Source organism: Botrytis porri, assembly GCF_014898465.1.
Source record: "Botrytis porri strain MUCL 3234 chromosome Unknown BPOR_009, whole genome shotgun sequence".
NCBI lineage: Eukaryota > Fungi > Ascomycota > Leotiomycetes > Helotiales > Sclerotiniaceae > Botrytis > Botrytis porri.
Window position 1 is genome coordinate 2,360,075 of NW_024066083.1, and position 15,396 is coordinate 2,375,470.

Here is a 15,396-nt window from a genome sequence, read left to right on the forward strand (position 1 = left end):
ATCACCTTGCCGTCTTCAAACTTTCATCGGAACTTTAAGCTTAGTTACAATGATTTTACTCTCACTTTCAAGTCATAGGATAGCACCTTGATGCGCTTTTATAATACTGAATTAGATGACACTAATTACTATGATCGCTGTCCAACCTCTAACTATATTCATGACTGTGAAATCAGATCTGGTACAGTGTATGTACCCAAACAATGCTTTACTAAATCTTTGCTCCGTAAGGTCATTGCCCATCGTTTTCGATGTGTATGTATACTTTTATCTGACACCACTACCACCGCCGACATCAGTTCCAGCCCTTAGTACTCCAACACCCCGCTCTCAAATATATCTGCCACCAACACCGCCACCTGTAAATAAATTCGAAAGATGGCCACCGCTCTTGGTTCTTTCGACAAGGGAGTCACAGATTCCACGCATCTTGTTACAAGCTTCGATAACTCTAGGATCGCCACTGAATGTCTTCGCTGCTTGGAGAGCCGTTATTGATCTTCGATCTATATCTTCGTACTCCCCTTCACAGTATACCGACAAAGCCAAGAATCTATCGTCGGCTTTCTGATCGGGTGTATGTCTCGTAAAACATCCTAGGTGTGCCATTGTTCCTCTCAAGTTGGCCATCTCAGTAATCTTGCACTGTGGAGCGTATTTGTCAGAACATCTCTTCGTAACCTCGCTAAATGCAACTCCGTAGATGCCCTTGAACGTTTGTTTGAACTTGACTCGATGGTTTGAGTTGATGCTGAGAAGAGCCGCATCTGCTCGAATGTTGCCTCCGTATAGATTACTTCCATCAATACTCGTGCTCTTAGCACCGAGATCCATATTGTTTTCTGGAGTCGAAATGCTAGAAACAATTCTATGATGAGTATGATGGCGTATGACAGGATATTCATGCGCCTTAGAAATTTGTAAGAATTCGAGGCGAGTTTCGACTCCGACATCTCGGAGAATGTTATGCGGCTCCCTACTAATCTTCATATTCTCCAAGGACCTAGACAAGTTTTTTACTTCCTCCCGCAACTGGTCGCTGGTATCATCGAAGGTAACTTTGCGTGATGTTGGCCACCACGATCGTGACTGTGGCTGTGGTTGTGTCTGAGCTCGTGTTTGTGCTTGCAATTGTGCCTGTGCTGACTCCAGTTCAGATTCCAAATTTCTATTTTCTTCAGCATATTTTCTGTTTGTCTTGACATGCTCGTCTCTATTGTCTGCAATCTGCTCTAGAAGTTTCTGTGTTGAATCCAAAGATGCAGAAACCTCTGAATTTTCTTGGATGAGTCTGTAATTTCCATATTCGAGAGTTCTGTATTCTTCCCTAGCTTCTGCGAGCTGTTTCTGTGCAGCACGAAGTTGATCTGATAGTCGAGAATTTTCCCTCTCGAGCTCCAAATCCGGCGTCGGCTGGCGAAATGAGGTATGGTAGGTAACATGCGCTGGGGCTGTGTGGGCACTATAGCCCAAATCGTTCAAGCATGCGTCAAAGGATTCATCCCTCGGACTGAAGCCTAGAATGCGATTCTTTTCCCTCAAAATTTCCTGTACAAACCATCAGTATAGACTGATTGGGAAGGATACCAAGGAAACTTACACGCAACCGGCAGCCAAACTCCTCTTTACTCCGCTCCCAATCAGCCATTTCTCTCTTCTTCTGCCCTTCGTATTTTGCCGCATCATACAGATCAATAGCCCTCTTCACATCATGTGCGCTTGTTTTTGGGCCAATCTTAACTGTACGTCTTTTACCGTGTTTATCCTGGAATGTAAATTCAGACGGCGCTAAGAGAGTACTGTTCTGTGAGGCCTTCTACAGTACACGTGAGTCATTGATCTTCAGATCATACAGAGCTATCGAGTGACTAACGATGATCATGCTGCTCCATTTTTCCTTGCTACCATACTTATCATCGTGAATCTTTACGGCACTACTCTTCATGCGATAAAAGTTCTCGAGTTGGATTAGTTCAATCCTTTCGTTTTGTCTATTGAGCTCAAAAAGTTTGTCTCTATCTCTCTCATGGTCTCTTCTTAAATCCCTGTCGGAAGTCATGATACCGGAACTGGTCAGTTCAAGAAGATCCTGGTTGATAAGGCAAGTCTGCTTGGGGTTATGGATGAGTGTGTTTTTTGGAAGTCTCGAGATTTCTTCAAGACATGAATCAAGGTGAGAGAAATTGAAGTTGTGGTTGTGGTTGTGGTTGCTTGTTGAAAGATTCGAAGAGAAATATTGAACAGATCAGGTCCGAGCTCCAGGCTACTCACTCTACTTACTTGTTAGTAATTATAATTCACACACGTCACTATTCCTAACAGATGTGATAACCTACTTGTTTTGTTTTAGATTCACTGCTTTGAGTAATATTGATATTGGATTCAAAATCAATCTGTGCCTGAAGAGGTTGCTCAGAGAAGGTCTCTCTGTTAGATTTCTCATGATCTGTAATTGAACATTATTGTTTCACTACGAATTTTCATCTCTCAACTGTCACCAAGAACATGCGAACCTTGTGTAAGGCAGAACAAAGCCTAATGCCAATTAGACTAACATACAAATGTAAGGTCCCTGTTCAAAAAGTTCGTCACTGTTTCCACCTAAAAATTGCTGTTTCGAATGTAAACTCATGGGATAATCAAATTGAATGAGAAGAGTAACAATTTTCAGCCACAAAAGACTGACTAGGTAGCCCTTGATAATAGTGAATCATAGATTCACCTCATGCAGGTGATTAAGCGAGGCCCCTTTTTTACTTCACTCCCCACCTCGGATGACAACATCTGAGAACCTGAGACAGAAACACACAATGGGCAATCATCCGGTGACTATTTACGAACCATATGATTCCTCTCCTTTATATTATTATGTCGGAATTGACCCGGTGTGTATAGCTTGGCAAACTTATGAATTCGATTGACACTGTGTATGATTGCAGATCGAGAAAGACTGAACATGGCCATTTAAAAAATGTGGCGGCGATGATAATTGTTTCATCTGTCGAGTAATTGTTGCGACAAGAAGATGGAATAATTAGAGCTCTCTAGAATCACCTCGTTAGTAAAATTCAAAGGAATATTGAGCCAAATCAATTCGGAAGTCACATTTAACTCAAAGAGTCGGAACTTCTCCAGTTCTAGGCTGCTTGACACGATGCGAATGAGAAGAATTGGGGCGCCTGTGACGAAATTGTGGAGTTTGAGGGGCTCCATAACTGGTGGAAGGTGTTCCTGGACTGGCACCATGCGCAAAAGCACCCAGACATCGAGACTTAGCAATGATAAGGTCTGCGAACTCTCTAAGCCTCTTCAAATGGTGTGCCACTTCGTGATTTTTTTTCGAATGCCTCATTTCCTAGCTCTATGCGCTTATTTTTCAAAAACTCCATACTATCGCCTGCAGCTTGTTTATCCTGAATTGACATCGACCTATTTTTCAAAGCGTAAAGTGAAATGATACTACCCTGATGATCAATTGCTTGAAGCATGCATGGTGGCATATTCCCATAACTCTGAGGAGATAGGCCATCGTAAATGAGACCGTAAACCTCTTCCAGTTGCCTCTTTTCGCGGTCTGTGAGATAGTTTCCACAAAAGCCCAAGTGTGATTATCACGCGAGAAATCTCACTTGTCATCATCAATATTCGTTTAAGAATGGCACGGTAGAAATCGCAGAAAAGGTACCGAAGAGTTCGCAGAGTAGATAGGCTTTGTGAGAGTGGGTGCGGGCTTGGGACAGGTAGTATTAATAACGTTATTTGTAGTATTTGAGTTTCGCACGTGGAAAGCAGATAGGTCAATCTTCACAAGGAACTTTGATATGGCATAACAGCTGGTGGGTTTCCAAATGGATGATCTGCATTAAGTGAGCGGAGGGACAGGGAAACGGTGCTTTTGTTCATTTTTCTCTACCTTTGACATCGAGTTACCAAGCACACATTATTTCTGGGATTATCTGTTGGTATATATTCCTTGCTCTATATTTACTATTAAAAGACAATAATAAGAAAGTAAAGGAAAACTATTAGTTTGAAAGAGTATGATAACAGACTAGTATGTTAGCATGGCAGAAAAGGGAGAAGGGCATTTTATCACTTGATGTTGAGTTGGGAATTGTTAAACCTATTAAGAAAAGACGACGTCTAGTCGTTTGATTTGATTCGAGTTGCGAACACCACTAGGGCTCAAAGTCCAAGAAGTCCAGCTTCATGAAGACCTTTTACCCTCACCCCCCGTCCCCGGATCGTCGATCCAAAACCTAAAGTCGGCTAGCGCCAGTGTTGTTGGGGTTGGAGTTAGAGTTAGATTGATCGAGCTTGATCGGGATATTTCCATACTCAGGAGTCGATGGAGTTGGGGCTGGATAAGTTGGCATGAGTCTATACTCACCTAGGCGAACTTCGACCATGGTAAGATTGACTTGAGAGTTGCTGGAAGGCATGATGAAGGAAGTTGGGATTGCGAGACTGGAAAGTTTCGAAATGTTTCTTGGAATGTCTTCTGGAAAGTTGTGGAAAGTAAAGCTGTTGGTGGTAGTGCTGTTACTGACTAAGGATAGATGGAATGAACTGAAGAAGAAATAGATCAGTGGTTCATTCGACAGATAAATACTAGACTACCATCAATTGTTTCGGCACAATTTGTTATGTTCGGATCAATGCTATTGTGGCTTCGCCTTTGTCATGCACTGAATAGCTAGGTCTTCTTAATAAAAAATAATAGCATTGTTTAAAAGTCCTTGTTGAACTTTACAAGTGAAAACAAAATATTGCTCTGAACAACCTACGAAACAAAGAGACACTGCACGGGATTTTCCTTTAATCCTTAACGTCAAAGGAGAAAATTTAGAGCGCCCAATTACAAGTTTCTACAGGCACTAACTACTACATGATCTCAAGAAGATGAAACTATCGGAGAAAGAGTCGGGTTCTATTGCCCAATGACTTGGGAAGGAACTGTTGTCTCAACTAGAACTGAGAATTAGGACGGCCCCCCCCATATGCTCGAATTCACAACTATCGGAAATGTTACTCATTTTCCCACTTCATTCTTGAGACTAAGATATGCAAGGATCATCAGTGAAAGATGGACCAAATTGCTATCATTCTACAGATAATGTGCCTGTTTTAAGAAAGCTACTTTCTTACCACAGCCGCAATATTTTCTAATATCATGCGATTTTATATCTACAAATCATTCCATGAATCAGTTCTTACCTGTTAGCGAGAACACGACGAAGCCAAATTCATAGTCCAGACATCTTCACAACTGGATCACAAGAGCATGCATCACGTAAAGGAGAGTAGGTGTGTATGGTGGAAAGCTCTATGTTTAGCATTACGCAATTCGGACAAGATTATAAAATGAAATAAGATTTTGAAGAAATTTCCCGTGAGAGGTAGACGGCCAGAGATCTCACATTAGGCCTAGATTATCACCAGAAATACGAGTATATAATTGAATAATCAGATGGCTGTTTGCTACGCAATGGGATGAAGGTAAGTATAAATATCGCAAGAGGGAGGTATCACTAAGTGCAGAGTATAAAAGGATTTGGGGCTTGTATTAAAGTAGGATTATTAATTTTGCTGAAAAAGAATGGCCGTCTCAAAGATTGGTTTCCTTAAATCTGTTGAGATCTACTCGGTTTGGCCCTTAAGGTCATCGAATTTATGATCAGGTCTGTTTGTTCAGCTGGGGTTGCCCAGAACGGGCCAAAAGAACGTTGAAAGCGTACAACTAGTCTTTCGAGGTTCCTAAAATACCCTGTTTTACGAAGTAGGGAGTTCGGATACCTTGTCCAGCTTTTCATTTCGAGGGATTTGACCATGTCGCACTCTTTTATGGGTGCAGTTTCAGGAATGTCAGGGCGTACCCCTCTTGGGCTCTTGGGTAAAGATTTCGAGGGCCCATGAAAAAGTTGATACTGTTATTAAAGTCATGAAGACGGAGCATATCGATCTTTGGATTGAAATAATTGAAATGAAAATCATCACAGCCAGTAAGATTAGTACCATCGAAGAGAAGTGGCATATGTTTCAGAGCAAACTCGTGAGATTCGTGATTTATCTGAAAGAGGACCGGAATCTTTTTCTTTTTCGTCGTTTGGTTAGATTTTACGAGGTGAGACCTTGGTTTAGGAAGTGCGAATTCCCAGATATTGGCTCGGAGCTCTGCTGGAAGCATGGAGAATGACACGATAGCTAGGTACATAGTTTTGAATAAATGCTAACTAGGTATCTGAGTTGTAGTGGGGTGTGTATGTCTGTATAAATTGCTTTATAATGTGAATTCTGGATAATATTAATGAAATTTACATTAATACATCCCCTAGACTGTCTCACTCTGAACGAATACACAGACACATCAAAAAGACAGTCCTACTTTTAGAATTCCCTTCTAAAACCAATAGTGAGCATCTTTGATTTTTAATTGATGATAAAATATCAAAAACTTATAAATTACAAGAAATCTTTGTTTTATTCAATTTATAATATCTTTTCAAATTGATTTTGATTTTTGAAATATTAGTGTTTAAAAGAGAGTCTCGATTTTAGCGGATTTGATGTGCTCATTTTTTTATTTAGAGTGAGACTGTCAATTAGCGGCGTCGAAAGTGGTCCGTGCGATATGCCTTGAATGATAAAGCCTGGTTGGTTGGATTGATTATTGTAATGCTTTTTCTGTTACTTTATTTATAAAGTAAAGTTTTAATTTCATATTTTAATTTTTTCAATTTGAAAAAGAAAAGGATTGAGAATTAGTATATATTAGTATAGTGAACGCTTTGAAATAAAAATATAATTGATTGAATTTTATATCAAAAATTAAAGGTGAATATATAATCAAATTTCAGAAATCCTGATAATTTGATTGGTCAATTAGATCTCTGTTAAGCGACGGCGCCGCTAGTTGACAGTCTAGGGGATAGTGAACCATTATGTATTATTCTCATGTTGTTTCAAGATACTTTTCAATCAATGAGGGTTCTGTAAAGATATCTGGAGAATCATGATGTGTTGTTCCAATTTAATTCCAGCAGAACAAAGGATAGACCTATTCGTAAGTAACAATCAAACGAGAAGAGAGAACAGCAAGCTACACTGTCCCGTAACTTGCAGATTGGAAGGGATATGATAAGAGGGGGGTGAGCGGAGGTGCTAAAGACAAGACAAGCATGAAAGTATGGATGAAAAAGAGGCAGATAGTATAAGTATATAATTAAAATTTATTTAATATGAATTGACTACTAGATCTTTTAACTTATCGGTATGAAAGGTTGGGCATACCGATCTCGTGCATTGATACTCTTTGAATGTATTCCTTTGTATAAAAAATTTGTTTCCCTTTAACCACATATACACAATTTTAATGGAACGAACATACAGATTTCCTCTACCTAAGAGCTCGAGAGCCTGCCAAGCCTGCTATCAATGAGATGAAATCAATTCTTATTACAAAGAGTTTGAAGTTTGAACGACTAGCTATCGCTGGAAGAAATTTGAGTTGAGCACTGATATATCACGGTTTAACAGGGTCACTTGAGTTGTGGAGGAATACATATAGACTTGCGGGATCTGTTATTAACGGAAAGTATTTAGATGATGTGGAAGGACTATGTGGAAATAAAAAATAAAGTATAGCATGAGGACTACTATAACTAGATCTCATAATACTAGAGAATTTTACGAGGATGTTGAATGAATGTCAGTTGACAAAGAAAGATATGGGGTTTTAAATGAAAAAATATTGTATTGAAATAGGAATGAAATTATATGTCAATAATCATCAAAGAACAACGCATGCAAAGGAAATGTATACGGTTGTGTGTTGGGGTTGGGTGAGGGTAAAGCTTGTCACGACTCAAAAGGGATGGGCGTGGAAATAGGCGTATTGGCCCGTCGAATCCACAGCGCGCTGGTCGACCCGTGTAAGCAAAATCTCGATTCTAGGAACTCTACTGATTAAGCCGGCATTGAATCGGGTTTGAAACCACGCGCGTGCAAGCCCTATATCCACCCTCATCTCCCCATGTATGTCGCGTACAAATAATTGGCTACCTGCATTGCTTGTTGGGTAGGGAGGTCCGAACATGATCCCGGGGAGGCGAGAAGAGCTGTACTGAATTCTAAAGCATTCGAGGTTTCGGAAATATGCTGTGGGCCCTGCTTGATTCATCTGATCTTCATCAATTTGAAGGGAAGTAACATTGTCGCCCTGTGCCATCGGTGCTTCGTTAGTGAGATCCGCAACTGGTGGAAGAATAGTTGGTGGGAATACAAAGAGTCGAGTGGCGCCACCATCAAAGTAAATAAGATCTGAACGTGGGTTGAAATACTTGAACTGTTCAGGAAAACCAATGCCATTGACGCCGCCGAAAAGACGCTTCAGCTGTTTGAGAGCCTCTTTTCTGGATTCGTAATTTACATAGAGAACGGCTGGGTTCTGACGGGAATGCGCTCTGTTGTGTCTCATCGCGTTGTCAGTGATTCTGATGGTCTGGTGCCCTGGAACGAGTAACTTCCAAATCATGAGTCGAACCTCTGAAGGCAAACTGGAAAATGCAAAACTTGTTGATCTTGGAGGAGCTCGAACAACAGTATTTGAATTGAAGATTTGAGGAACAATGGAACTGTCCCCGTCCGGAAGAACATTGAATAGCTGAAGAGCCTGTTGCGCAGGGGTGGGTGTGCCTATTTCTCCCATCGGTTGATTGCACCTGCAAGAGCTGGCCCCGGTGCGGGTTGAGCTGCAAGACTGCAATTCCGATCAGGAAGAGCATCTAGCATCAAGAGATTAGCCTGCTGTGGATTGGATTGTCCTAAGGCTTGCCATTTGTTTGTCAAGGCTCGGACTGTCCCTGGGACAATTGGATTTTGCTTGTTCGCAGACATGGTCTAGAAGTTGAGTCTGAAGATGGTTAGATATTCTGTTGATGTGGTTAGAGTATCAATCGATTCTGCACTAATAAGAAAAGGAATATTAGAATGAAAAATAACTAGATATATATAAGGAATATCTTGAGCTGTTCCCACACAGGTTCCGCATTATTCCCATACACTTTCCATATGATTCACACACAGTTCAAAAAGGATTACAACATTTCTGGAGTGGAAATAGCGTCCACACAGTTTGTGGTTGTTTGATTATTGTTCCAAAAATTGGGCATCTGAATTGCAAATTGTTTTCATTATTCAGTGCAGCATGGTAGTTTGTGGTTTGTAAAAAACGATTGTTTCTGGTGTACTCTAGCTTAGAGATTTTGGAACATGAGTAGCCATTTTTGAGCCTTACATACAATGCTAGTTTTGATCTCAGGTCCTATGATTATCCGAACAAGGCCATGACATGCGAGAGCAAGATATACCCAAGCATAGTTCTTTCACGTTGGAACTAGCACCAAACCAGAGGTTTATCACGACATTCATTCAAAAAGACCATAGACATTATTCCAAATTGTATTCGCTATTCTAACCCAACATAGTGACACAGCATTCGCTAGATTAATCATTTAAACTGTTGCCCACTCTGAATCTTCCGTCACTTAATCTGGGGGCCGGATTCTCCGCTTGCTATTCCTCAATGCAATTTTAACAGCTTCCCAGATGTGAACCGCCTCTTTCCGTAGTCCCTCCACCCTCGCAATGCTTTCGAATTTTTCGCGTGATTCTGCGCGCTCCCAAATGGCGATCATCTCTTTTAAAATCAAGCGAAGCTTTTGGTGATATGGGTAGTCTACCAGGAACTCGCGAGATTGATGAATTGCAGCCGCGGTCTTGCAGTCCAGCACAAAGATCAGAGCGGAAGGGTATGTATGTGGAACCGAGGAGTCCGCTGATGTTGGCACATGTCTCTTTCCGTATATTCGTTGCATGCTTTCATTGACTCGGTCAATAGATTTAGTTGAAAGACCACCGTGCTGCGCTAGCAAAAAGTCCGCCTGTATTGGATGTTAGTGATCATGACTTTCCAATGAGGGATGGGCACTCTTTTACTTACTTCGAAATTAGGATCATGAGCTGCGACATTCCCTGACTCCACAATGCGTCCATCTAGCATTCTGCCATTGTTACCTTCGAACATAAAGTGGATGTTCTCAAGCCACCTCAGTCTCAAGGCTATCCCAATGCTTAGAAGGGGCTTCACCCTCTCGCTTGTTTCTCGAAGCCTTTCGTGATTTGAGCGTAGTTGCTGATGCTCTCCGCTCAACCTTTCCAAATCAGATACCAGTCTAAGATTCTTCTTCCGTTCTTCCTTCAAATCTTCCATGATCTTTTGATAATTTAAGTCTAGCGAAACAGACTTGTTGTGTAGCGCTTTATTCCTGTTATCTGCTAGACGTAATTGCTCACTAGTCTGCTGCCTCTCGCTTCGTATCTGATCCTGTATCTGTTCAATGTTCACCTGGAAGTTATCTACTTGCAGTGACATTTCATTTGGTGATCTGTCCGCATTTTTTCAATAACCTTAACTGCAGAACTGCGCTCTGCTCTTAAATCTTTATTTTCATCGAGTGTCAATTGCAGTATTCTCCTCAATTGGGCAGCTGACTCGTTTCCAGAGAGACCTGGCACTTCTCTCGAAGGGTGCAACTCATAGCGAGTATTTTTCTTAATCATCATTAAAGCCCAGGAATCCCCTGCCTGTGGCTCGCCCATAGGTAGAGTGTGATCGGTGACTATCACTATGTTTCCTTTGGTTCTGCATTTGGTACAGATGAAGATAGAGTGCATTTCCTTTCTCAACTCCTTCACAGTCTGAGCGTAAAGGTCGGTCTTAGACTGGTCTGCATCATGGCTGGAATCTACAGGAGTAGACATTGGCGGCGATTTCGGAGATCAAAGAAGTGATACAGGGAGGTGGGATGGGTTGCCTAGACTGGAATAAGATCTTATTTTAGGGGCGTAGACAGAATCTGTAGTCGAAATCGACGATGATGACCATTACAAGGCGGGTTGAAAATGACTTTTTTGTTATAGACAAACCGCAGGAATGAAATGCCCAGCTGTTCAAGGACTGGTATTCCAGGAGACTTGGATTGTTAAAGTGGAAGTTTGTATGTATCCCAGAATGTTTCTCGTAAGAATGAAGTTCCTTTTCGTGGTTGTGTGTGGGAGGTTCGAAAAAAAGAGTTCGACTATACAATTATAAAGACTGCTGTGTGCTTTTGTACTCGACTTCCTTGATTTTGAAATAATTGAGCAATTAAAATATTCTATACTCTCATGTATAAAATTGGCAAACAAGGCTCGAAAACAGGGTACAGTAACTCCAAATGAGATTTCTAATGCAATATTAGCGTAAAATTAACGACTCTAGTAGTTTCATCTAATTCTAAATTAGCTCGGCCTATTTTCACCCGGCTGTCCACATTTGCTGTATCAGCATCATGTGAATTGACATTATTCATATTCAACAGTATAAGACTTGCTTTGATATATAAACGCGAGTGAATTTGACTGGCGGTTCAAACAACTTTTTGACTGATAATTTAGAGGACAGGATTATTGCCTTTTATGGTATTCTTCTGAGTTTGTGTATATGACAAGAGATGAAAAATCTGGAATGATGTGTTGGAACTTTCCTTGAGTCTTCTATGCTATGTCTTTCTCCTAAAAGAATGTGTATTTATTGATACTTTGTAGAATCTTACCTTCAAAGCAAAAGATTTATGCTACTAAGCTAGCTCGTGTCTAAGTACAAAAATCAACAATTGCCAGGTATTTTGTTTGATTCAATGAATAAATGACATTCACAAGAATAGACAGCAAGAAATTTGTCGAATGTCAAACATGGGTTTGATGAGTCATTTGTTGCAAGAAAAACAAAAACAACAGTATTATTACTGATTAGGTATCATCCGTCCATCATTACACCTTGCTCATCCAAATACACCTAAGGATTAATTTTCCATCATCTCCAAAACAATATCCTATGATACAAAGAAACCATGTACTCATTGTGCATCGGATTATACGCCGGATTTCGCTACGTGAGTTTGACCCACCCCATCGCATCGCTAGCATCCCACATTGGGGTCTCCATTCTCAGTACGCATTCTTTACGCAATCCATTATTGGATCTTTCGTAAGAGCACAGTATCGTCCGTAGCATTCCTCCTTCTTTGCCCGCGAGTAGCGCTACAGATGGAGGACGCTCGGCGGAGAAAACAGTAACAGTCATTGTGCCCTGAGATGTATGTGATTAGCTTGACTATCTATTTGAGACTCGGAAAAAGGTTAAGGCTTACAGTATCAATCAAAGTGAATAATCTATGCCCATGAGGAAGATCCGCTACATTGAAGCGAGGTTCCCCACCGATTCTCTCATCTGCTTTACCAGTGCAGTATGGACCGCTAGAAGGTGTGTATTGAAGACGACCAATTGAGTTTCCGAAAGTAAGAGTCTCGATCTGGTCAAGTGGAAGAGTTCCTTCAAAGCCAACAAGCCAAGGTGTGGCACCCCCTATTTTATCGTTAGTGTCAAAGAGTCAAGAAGATAGAATATTACTTACAAACTTTCCCGCCGTAGAGAATCCGAACAGCGAAGGGAGCTGAAAGCAATATGATAAGTCCCAAGACTAAGAAGAAAGCCCCCAGTCCGCCGAGTGAGCCACCTTGAGCCACCAAAGCGCATCCCGTAATAAATAAAATTGGTCCAAATGCCAACGCCCAATCAGCGCCTAGCTTTTTCCAAGATCTTCTTCTGAGAGAATAAATTCTGGGTATGTCCTTCCAGCGAATAGAGATTGCATGGGCACCATCTAGAATCAAGGAACCATCGTGGCAGACGCCTGCTACCTGACAGAGAGGCTGAATGTCCCATAAATTGGCACCAAGATCATCTTCAAGATTGAACCACGCAGGTTTACCTGTCATGCGAATACCATCCATGCAAGCCATACGTTCGACGATTTGATCACTATCATTGGCCAGTGATAGTCGAGCAAGAGCTTGCTCTTCTGTGTCAGAAGGATCCATACGGGGGCGTTTTGTGAGAAGTGTCATAAGAGCATAGGCAATATCACCGCGTTGGAACTCGGTGAACTGTCTAGACTTCAAAGCTTTAAGGGCAACCTGAATCAGCTCGAGCCGACTTAATGACAAGGATCCAGTATAATGCTCAGCTAACAGACGGAAAATTTCGTCATTTCCATCGTGTATGATTTCATTGCTTGGTGTGAGCATTCTTGCCCATGATCGATGCGTGAACTCTATGATATCAACAACTTCTATTTTATCGACACCCTCTTTGTTCTGAAAGTCGGGTGTGCAGACACTAACTTTGTGATCTCGGGCAAGCAAAATTTCAGGTAGGCACCAGAGACGTTGGCCAAAGAACACTAGAGCTTGTGGAGAGCGGTCGGGCAGCACAACACAGACCTTCTCAGCTCCTCGAGTGACATCACAGAATCGATGGACATCGTCAGTGGCTTCGGGTTGTAGTTCCGCTCTGCACTATAACACAAAGTCATTAGTTGTTATTGCGCTAATTTAGGATCGAGACTTACATGGAAGTCCGCCCAATATGCCTCCATTCCATGATGCAACGTGAGCTTTCTTGCTCTTCGATCAATGGCCTCTTGGTCCAACTCAGTCTTGCCCGGGTTTTGGTCAGTTGGGGCAGCTCTCTGGTATTGGGCGGCTGCAAAACTAATAAAGATATATGGACCAGAAAAGCTTCCATCTTCGACAACTTCCCAGTCGTTGTTGCGGAATACAACTAAGGCACGAGGTCGAAGAAGGCGATTCTGTTCACCCTTGATTATGTAGGTTTTATCTCCATCATCTTGGCGCTGCCCTTTGATCCATTGCGCTGCATTCGGGGCAGCATCTAGTTGATTCAAAGCATGCTTCGGATACTCATAGCATTTGTGAGGGAACTTGGTGTATTTGTCACTGTTTTTCCCATCACCATTAGTAATCCCATATATAACAATAAATATTATGACAGGAAGGACGAGAATAGATCTCCCGATAGCCAAGGCTATACCTTGAGCCGAGTCGAGCTCATTTCCGATGGCCCATGAAGATACTCTCAAGAGTGTGGGCGCATTCCCTCCAACACGTCGTCGTCTCCATTCTCCTTGGGGCTGGATATCGGGACTGGAAGCGGCTTGTACAAGCATATGATATGGTTTGCCATAGGAAGGGGAGATATATCTAAGGAGATCTCGAGGTCGCCATGTCTCCCGATTTAACACATCTCTGTGAAAGTGTGTGGGTACTGGATCGAGAGGACCTGCCTTTTCTGCATCCCTCAAGGTAGGGTTGGAGTAGGTGAACTGCTTGAACCAATGTCTTTGTCCATCGAAATGACGGTTGATATCTGCCGAAGTTGACATAATGAAAAAGCCTTCAGGCACAAACTAGCGTCGATGAATGGATCTCTTTATGATGAGAGGCTCAAGGACGTCTGCAAGGCTTTATAAAAATCCTTTCAATCGTTTGAACAGAACAGTTGACGCGGAAAGTGGAAGTTAATGAGGAAAGATTCCTCAAAACACAAGTCATCCTTTCCCCGGCATCTTCTACCTACTTCAGAAAAGAAATAGCATTCAAAATTTCGTGGTATGGACGCCGAGGCCCTTAGAGCAAGGGTTAAACCCATTGAAATAAAGAATTCTCTAGGTGGCTTAGGGCTGACTTGTCCCATGATATGTGTTCTGTATGACAGGCACCATAAGGCGGGATAGTAAGCACCTAATGGTTTTTTAAAGACAAGAATTGAATATCAAAACCTCCTGCTCATGCTATTTTTACAAATTTCACGAATGATTCCCGTGTAACCAATCCTCCGTCGATGAACTAAAAGTCGTTGCCTAAATAATGATATATGAGTGTATCAACATCCTGCATTGGGGAGGGAGAACAGGAAAGCCTGACCTATTATCGGAAAGCCAAGAAACTGAAAAGCAATGTTTCGACCCCATTTTTGTCAGGAAAGGGATGCCCAGAAAGCCACCAGCCAGTATCCATGGCATTACCGAAGGCTTACATTTCATGCATCAGAATGTTCCACGTGGGTTGAATCACCACCACAGCTTTGGTGGTAGTGCGTTGGCGCTCTCTCTCCCCAATATTGGAGTAGATTCATGTCAGACTTGAGTTCTTACCCCATACTTTATCACAGTCTGAAGGATGAAAGAGTGGTTTGCACAAACTAGCGAGCCGGTCAACCCCCAAATTTGTGTAATCTCACGTGACTAATATGCATTTTGATTGGATTCTATTTCGAGACTTCCAATTTCGCCAAACTTCAGCTCATGCAGCCACCATGAACTTGTAAGACAACATGCAAATTTGAGGCTCTTCAAGCGGAAAATATAAACTACCCCTCGCATTTTGACCAATCATTCGCGACGATTACAACCATCCCAAACCTCATTTCCAACG

General features: G+C 41.8%; 5 protein-coding genes across 5 annotated transcripts; all 5 read right to left on the bottom strand.

The window, feature by feature from the left end:
- Positions 1 to 330: 330 nt before the first annotated feature.
- EAF01_007451 (uncharacterized protein) lies at positions 331 to 2,059 on the bottom strand (the record flags this gene model as incomplete). Its single annotated transcript, XM_038915706.1, has 3 exons — positions 331 to 1,548; positions 1,601 to 1,816; positions 1,874 to 2,059. 3 exons carry the CDS (start codon positions 2,057 to 2,059, stop codon positions 331 to 333), a joined length of 1,620 nt encoding a protein of 539 aa, XP_038769344.1.
- Positions 2,060 to 3,299: 1,240 nt separating this feature from the next.
- EAF01_007452 (uncharacterized protein) lies at positions 3,300 to 3,636 on the bottom strand (the record flags this gene model as incomplete). The annotated part of the gene is made up of 2 exons (XM_038915707.1): positions 3,300 to 3,574; positions 3,630 to 3,636. The coding sequence occupies 2 exons, from the start codon at positions 3,634 to 3,636 to the stop codon at positions 3,300 to 3,302; spliced, it is 282 nt and encodes a 93-aa protein (XP_038769345.1).
- Positions 3,637 to 7,864: 4,228 nt separating this feature from the next.
- EAF01_007453 (uncharacterized protein) lies at positions 7,865 to 8,895 on the bottom strand (the record flags this gene model as incomplete). Its single annotated transcript, XM_038915708.1, has 2 exons — positions 7,865 to 8,694; positions 8,721 to 8,895. The coding sequence occupies 2 exons, from the start codon at positions 8,893 to 8,895 to the stop codon at positions 7,865 to 7,867; spliced, it is 1,005 nt and encodes a 334-aa protein (XP_038769346.1).
- A 650-nt stretch (positions 8,896 to 9,545) lies between these two features.
- Positions 9,546 to 10,821, bottom strand: EAF01_007454 (uncharacterized protein; the record flags this gene model as incomplete). The annotated part of the gene is made up of 3 exons (XM_038915709.1): positions 9,546 to 9,941; positions 10,001 to 10,405; positions 10,468 to 10,821. 3 exons carry the CDS (start codon positions 10,819 to 10,821, stop codon positions 9,546 to 9,548), a joined length of 1,155 nt encoding a protein of 384 aa, XP_038769347.1.
- A 795-nt stretch (positions 10,822 to 11,616) lies between these two features.
- EAF01_007455 (uncharacterized protein) lies at positions 11,617 to 14,863 on the bottom strand. Its single transcript, XM_038915710.1, has 4 exons — positions 13,512 to 14,863; positions 12,516 to 13,458; positions 12,252 to 12,466; positions 11,617 to 12,190 (listed from the first exon to the last, which is right to left on the bottom strand). Exons 1-4 carry the CDS (start codon positions 14,343 to 14,345, stop codon positions 11,990 to 11,992), a joined length of 2,193 nt encoding a protein of 730 aa, XP_038769348.1. The 5' UTR covers positions 14,346 to 14,863; the 3' UTR covers positions 11,617 to 11,989.
- Positions 14,864 to 15,396: the final 533 nt, after the last annotated feature.

Excerpts from the sequence above, each read along its gene's own strand:
- EAF01_007455 (XM_038915710.1), bottom strand. The coding sequence starts at position 14,345 with ATGTCAACTTCGGCAGATATCAACCGTCATTTCGATGGACAAAGACAT. Across the intron at positions 12,467-12,515 it reads TCTCTACGGCGGGAAAGTTT|GGGGTGCCACACCTTGGCTT; the intron begins GTAAGTAATATT and ends ACGATAAAATAG. Across the intron at positions 12,191-12,251 it reads TATTCACTTTGATTGATACT|GGCACAATGACTGTTACTGT; the intron begins GTAAGCCTTAAC and ends CATACATCTCAG.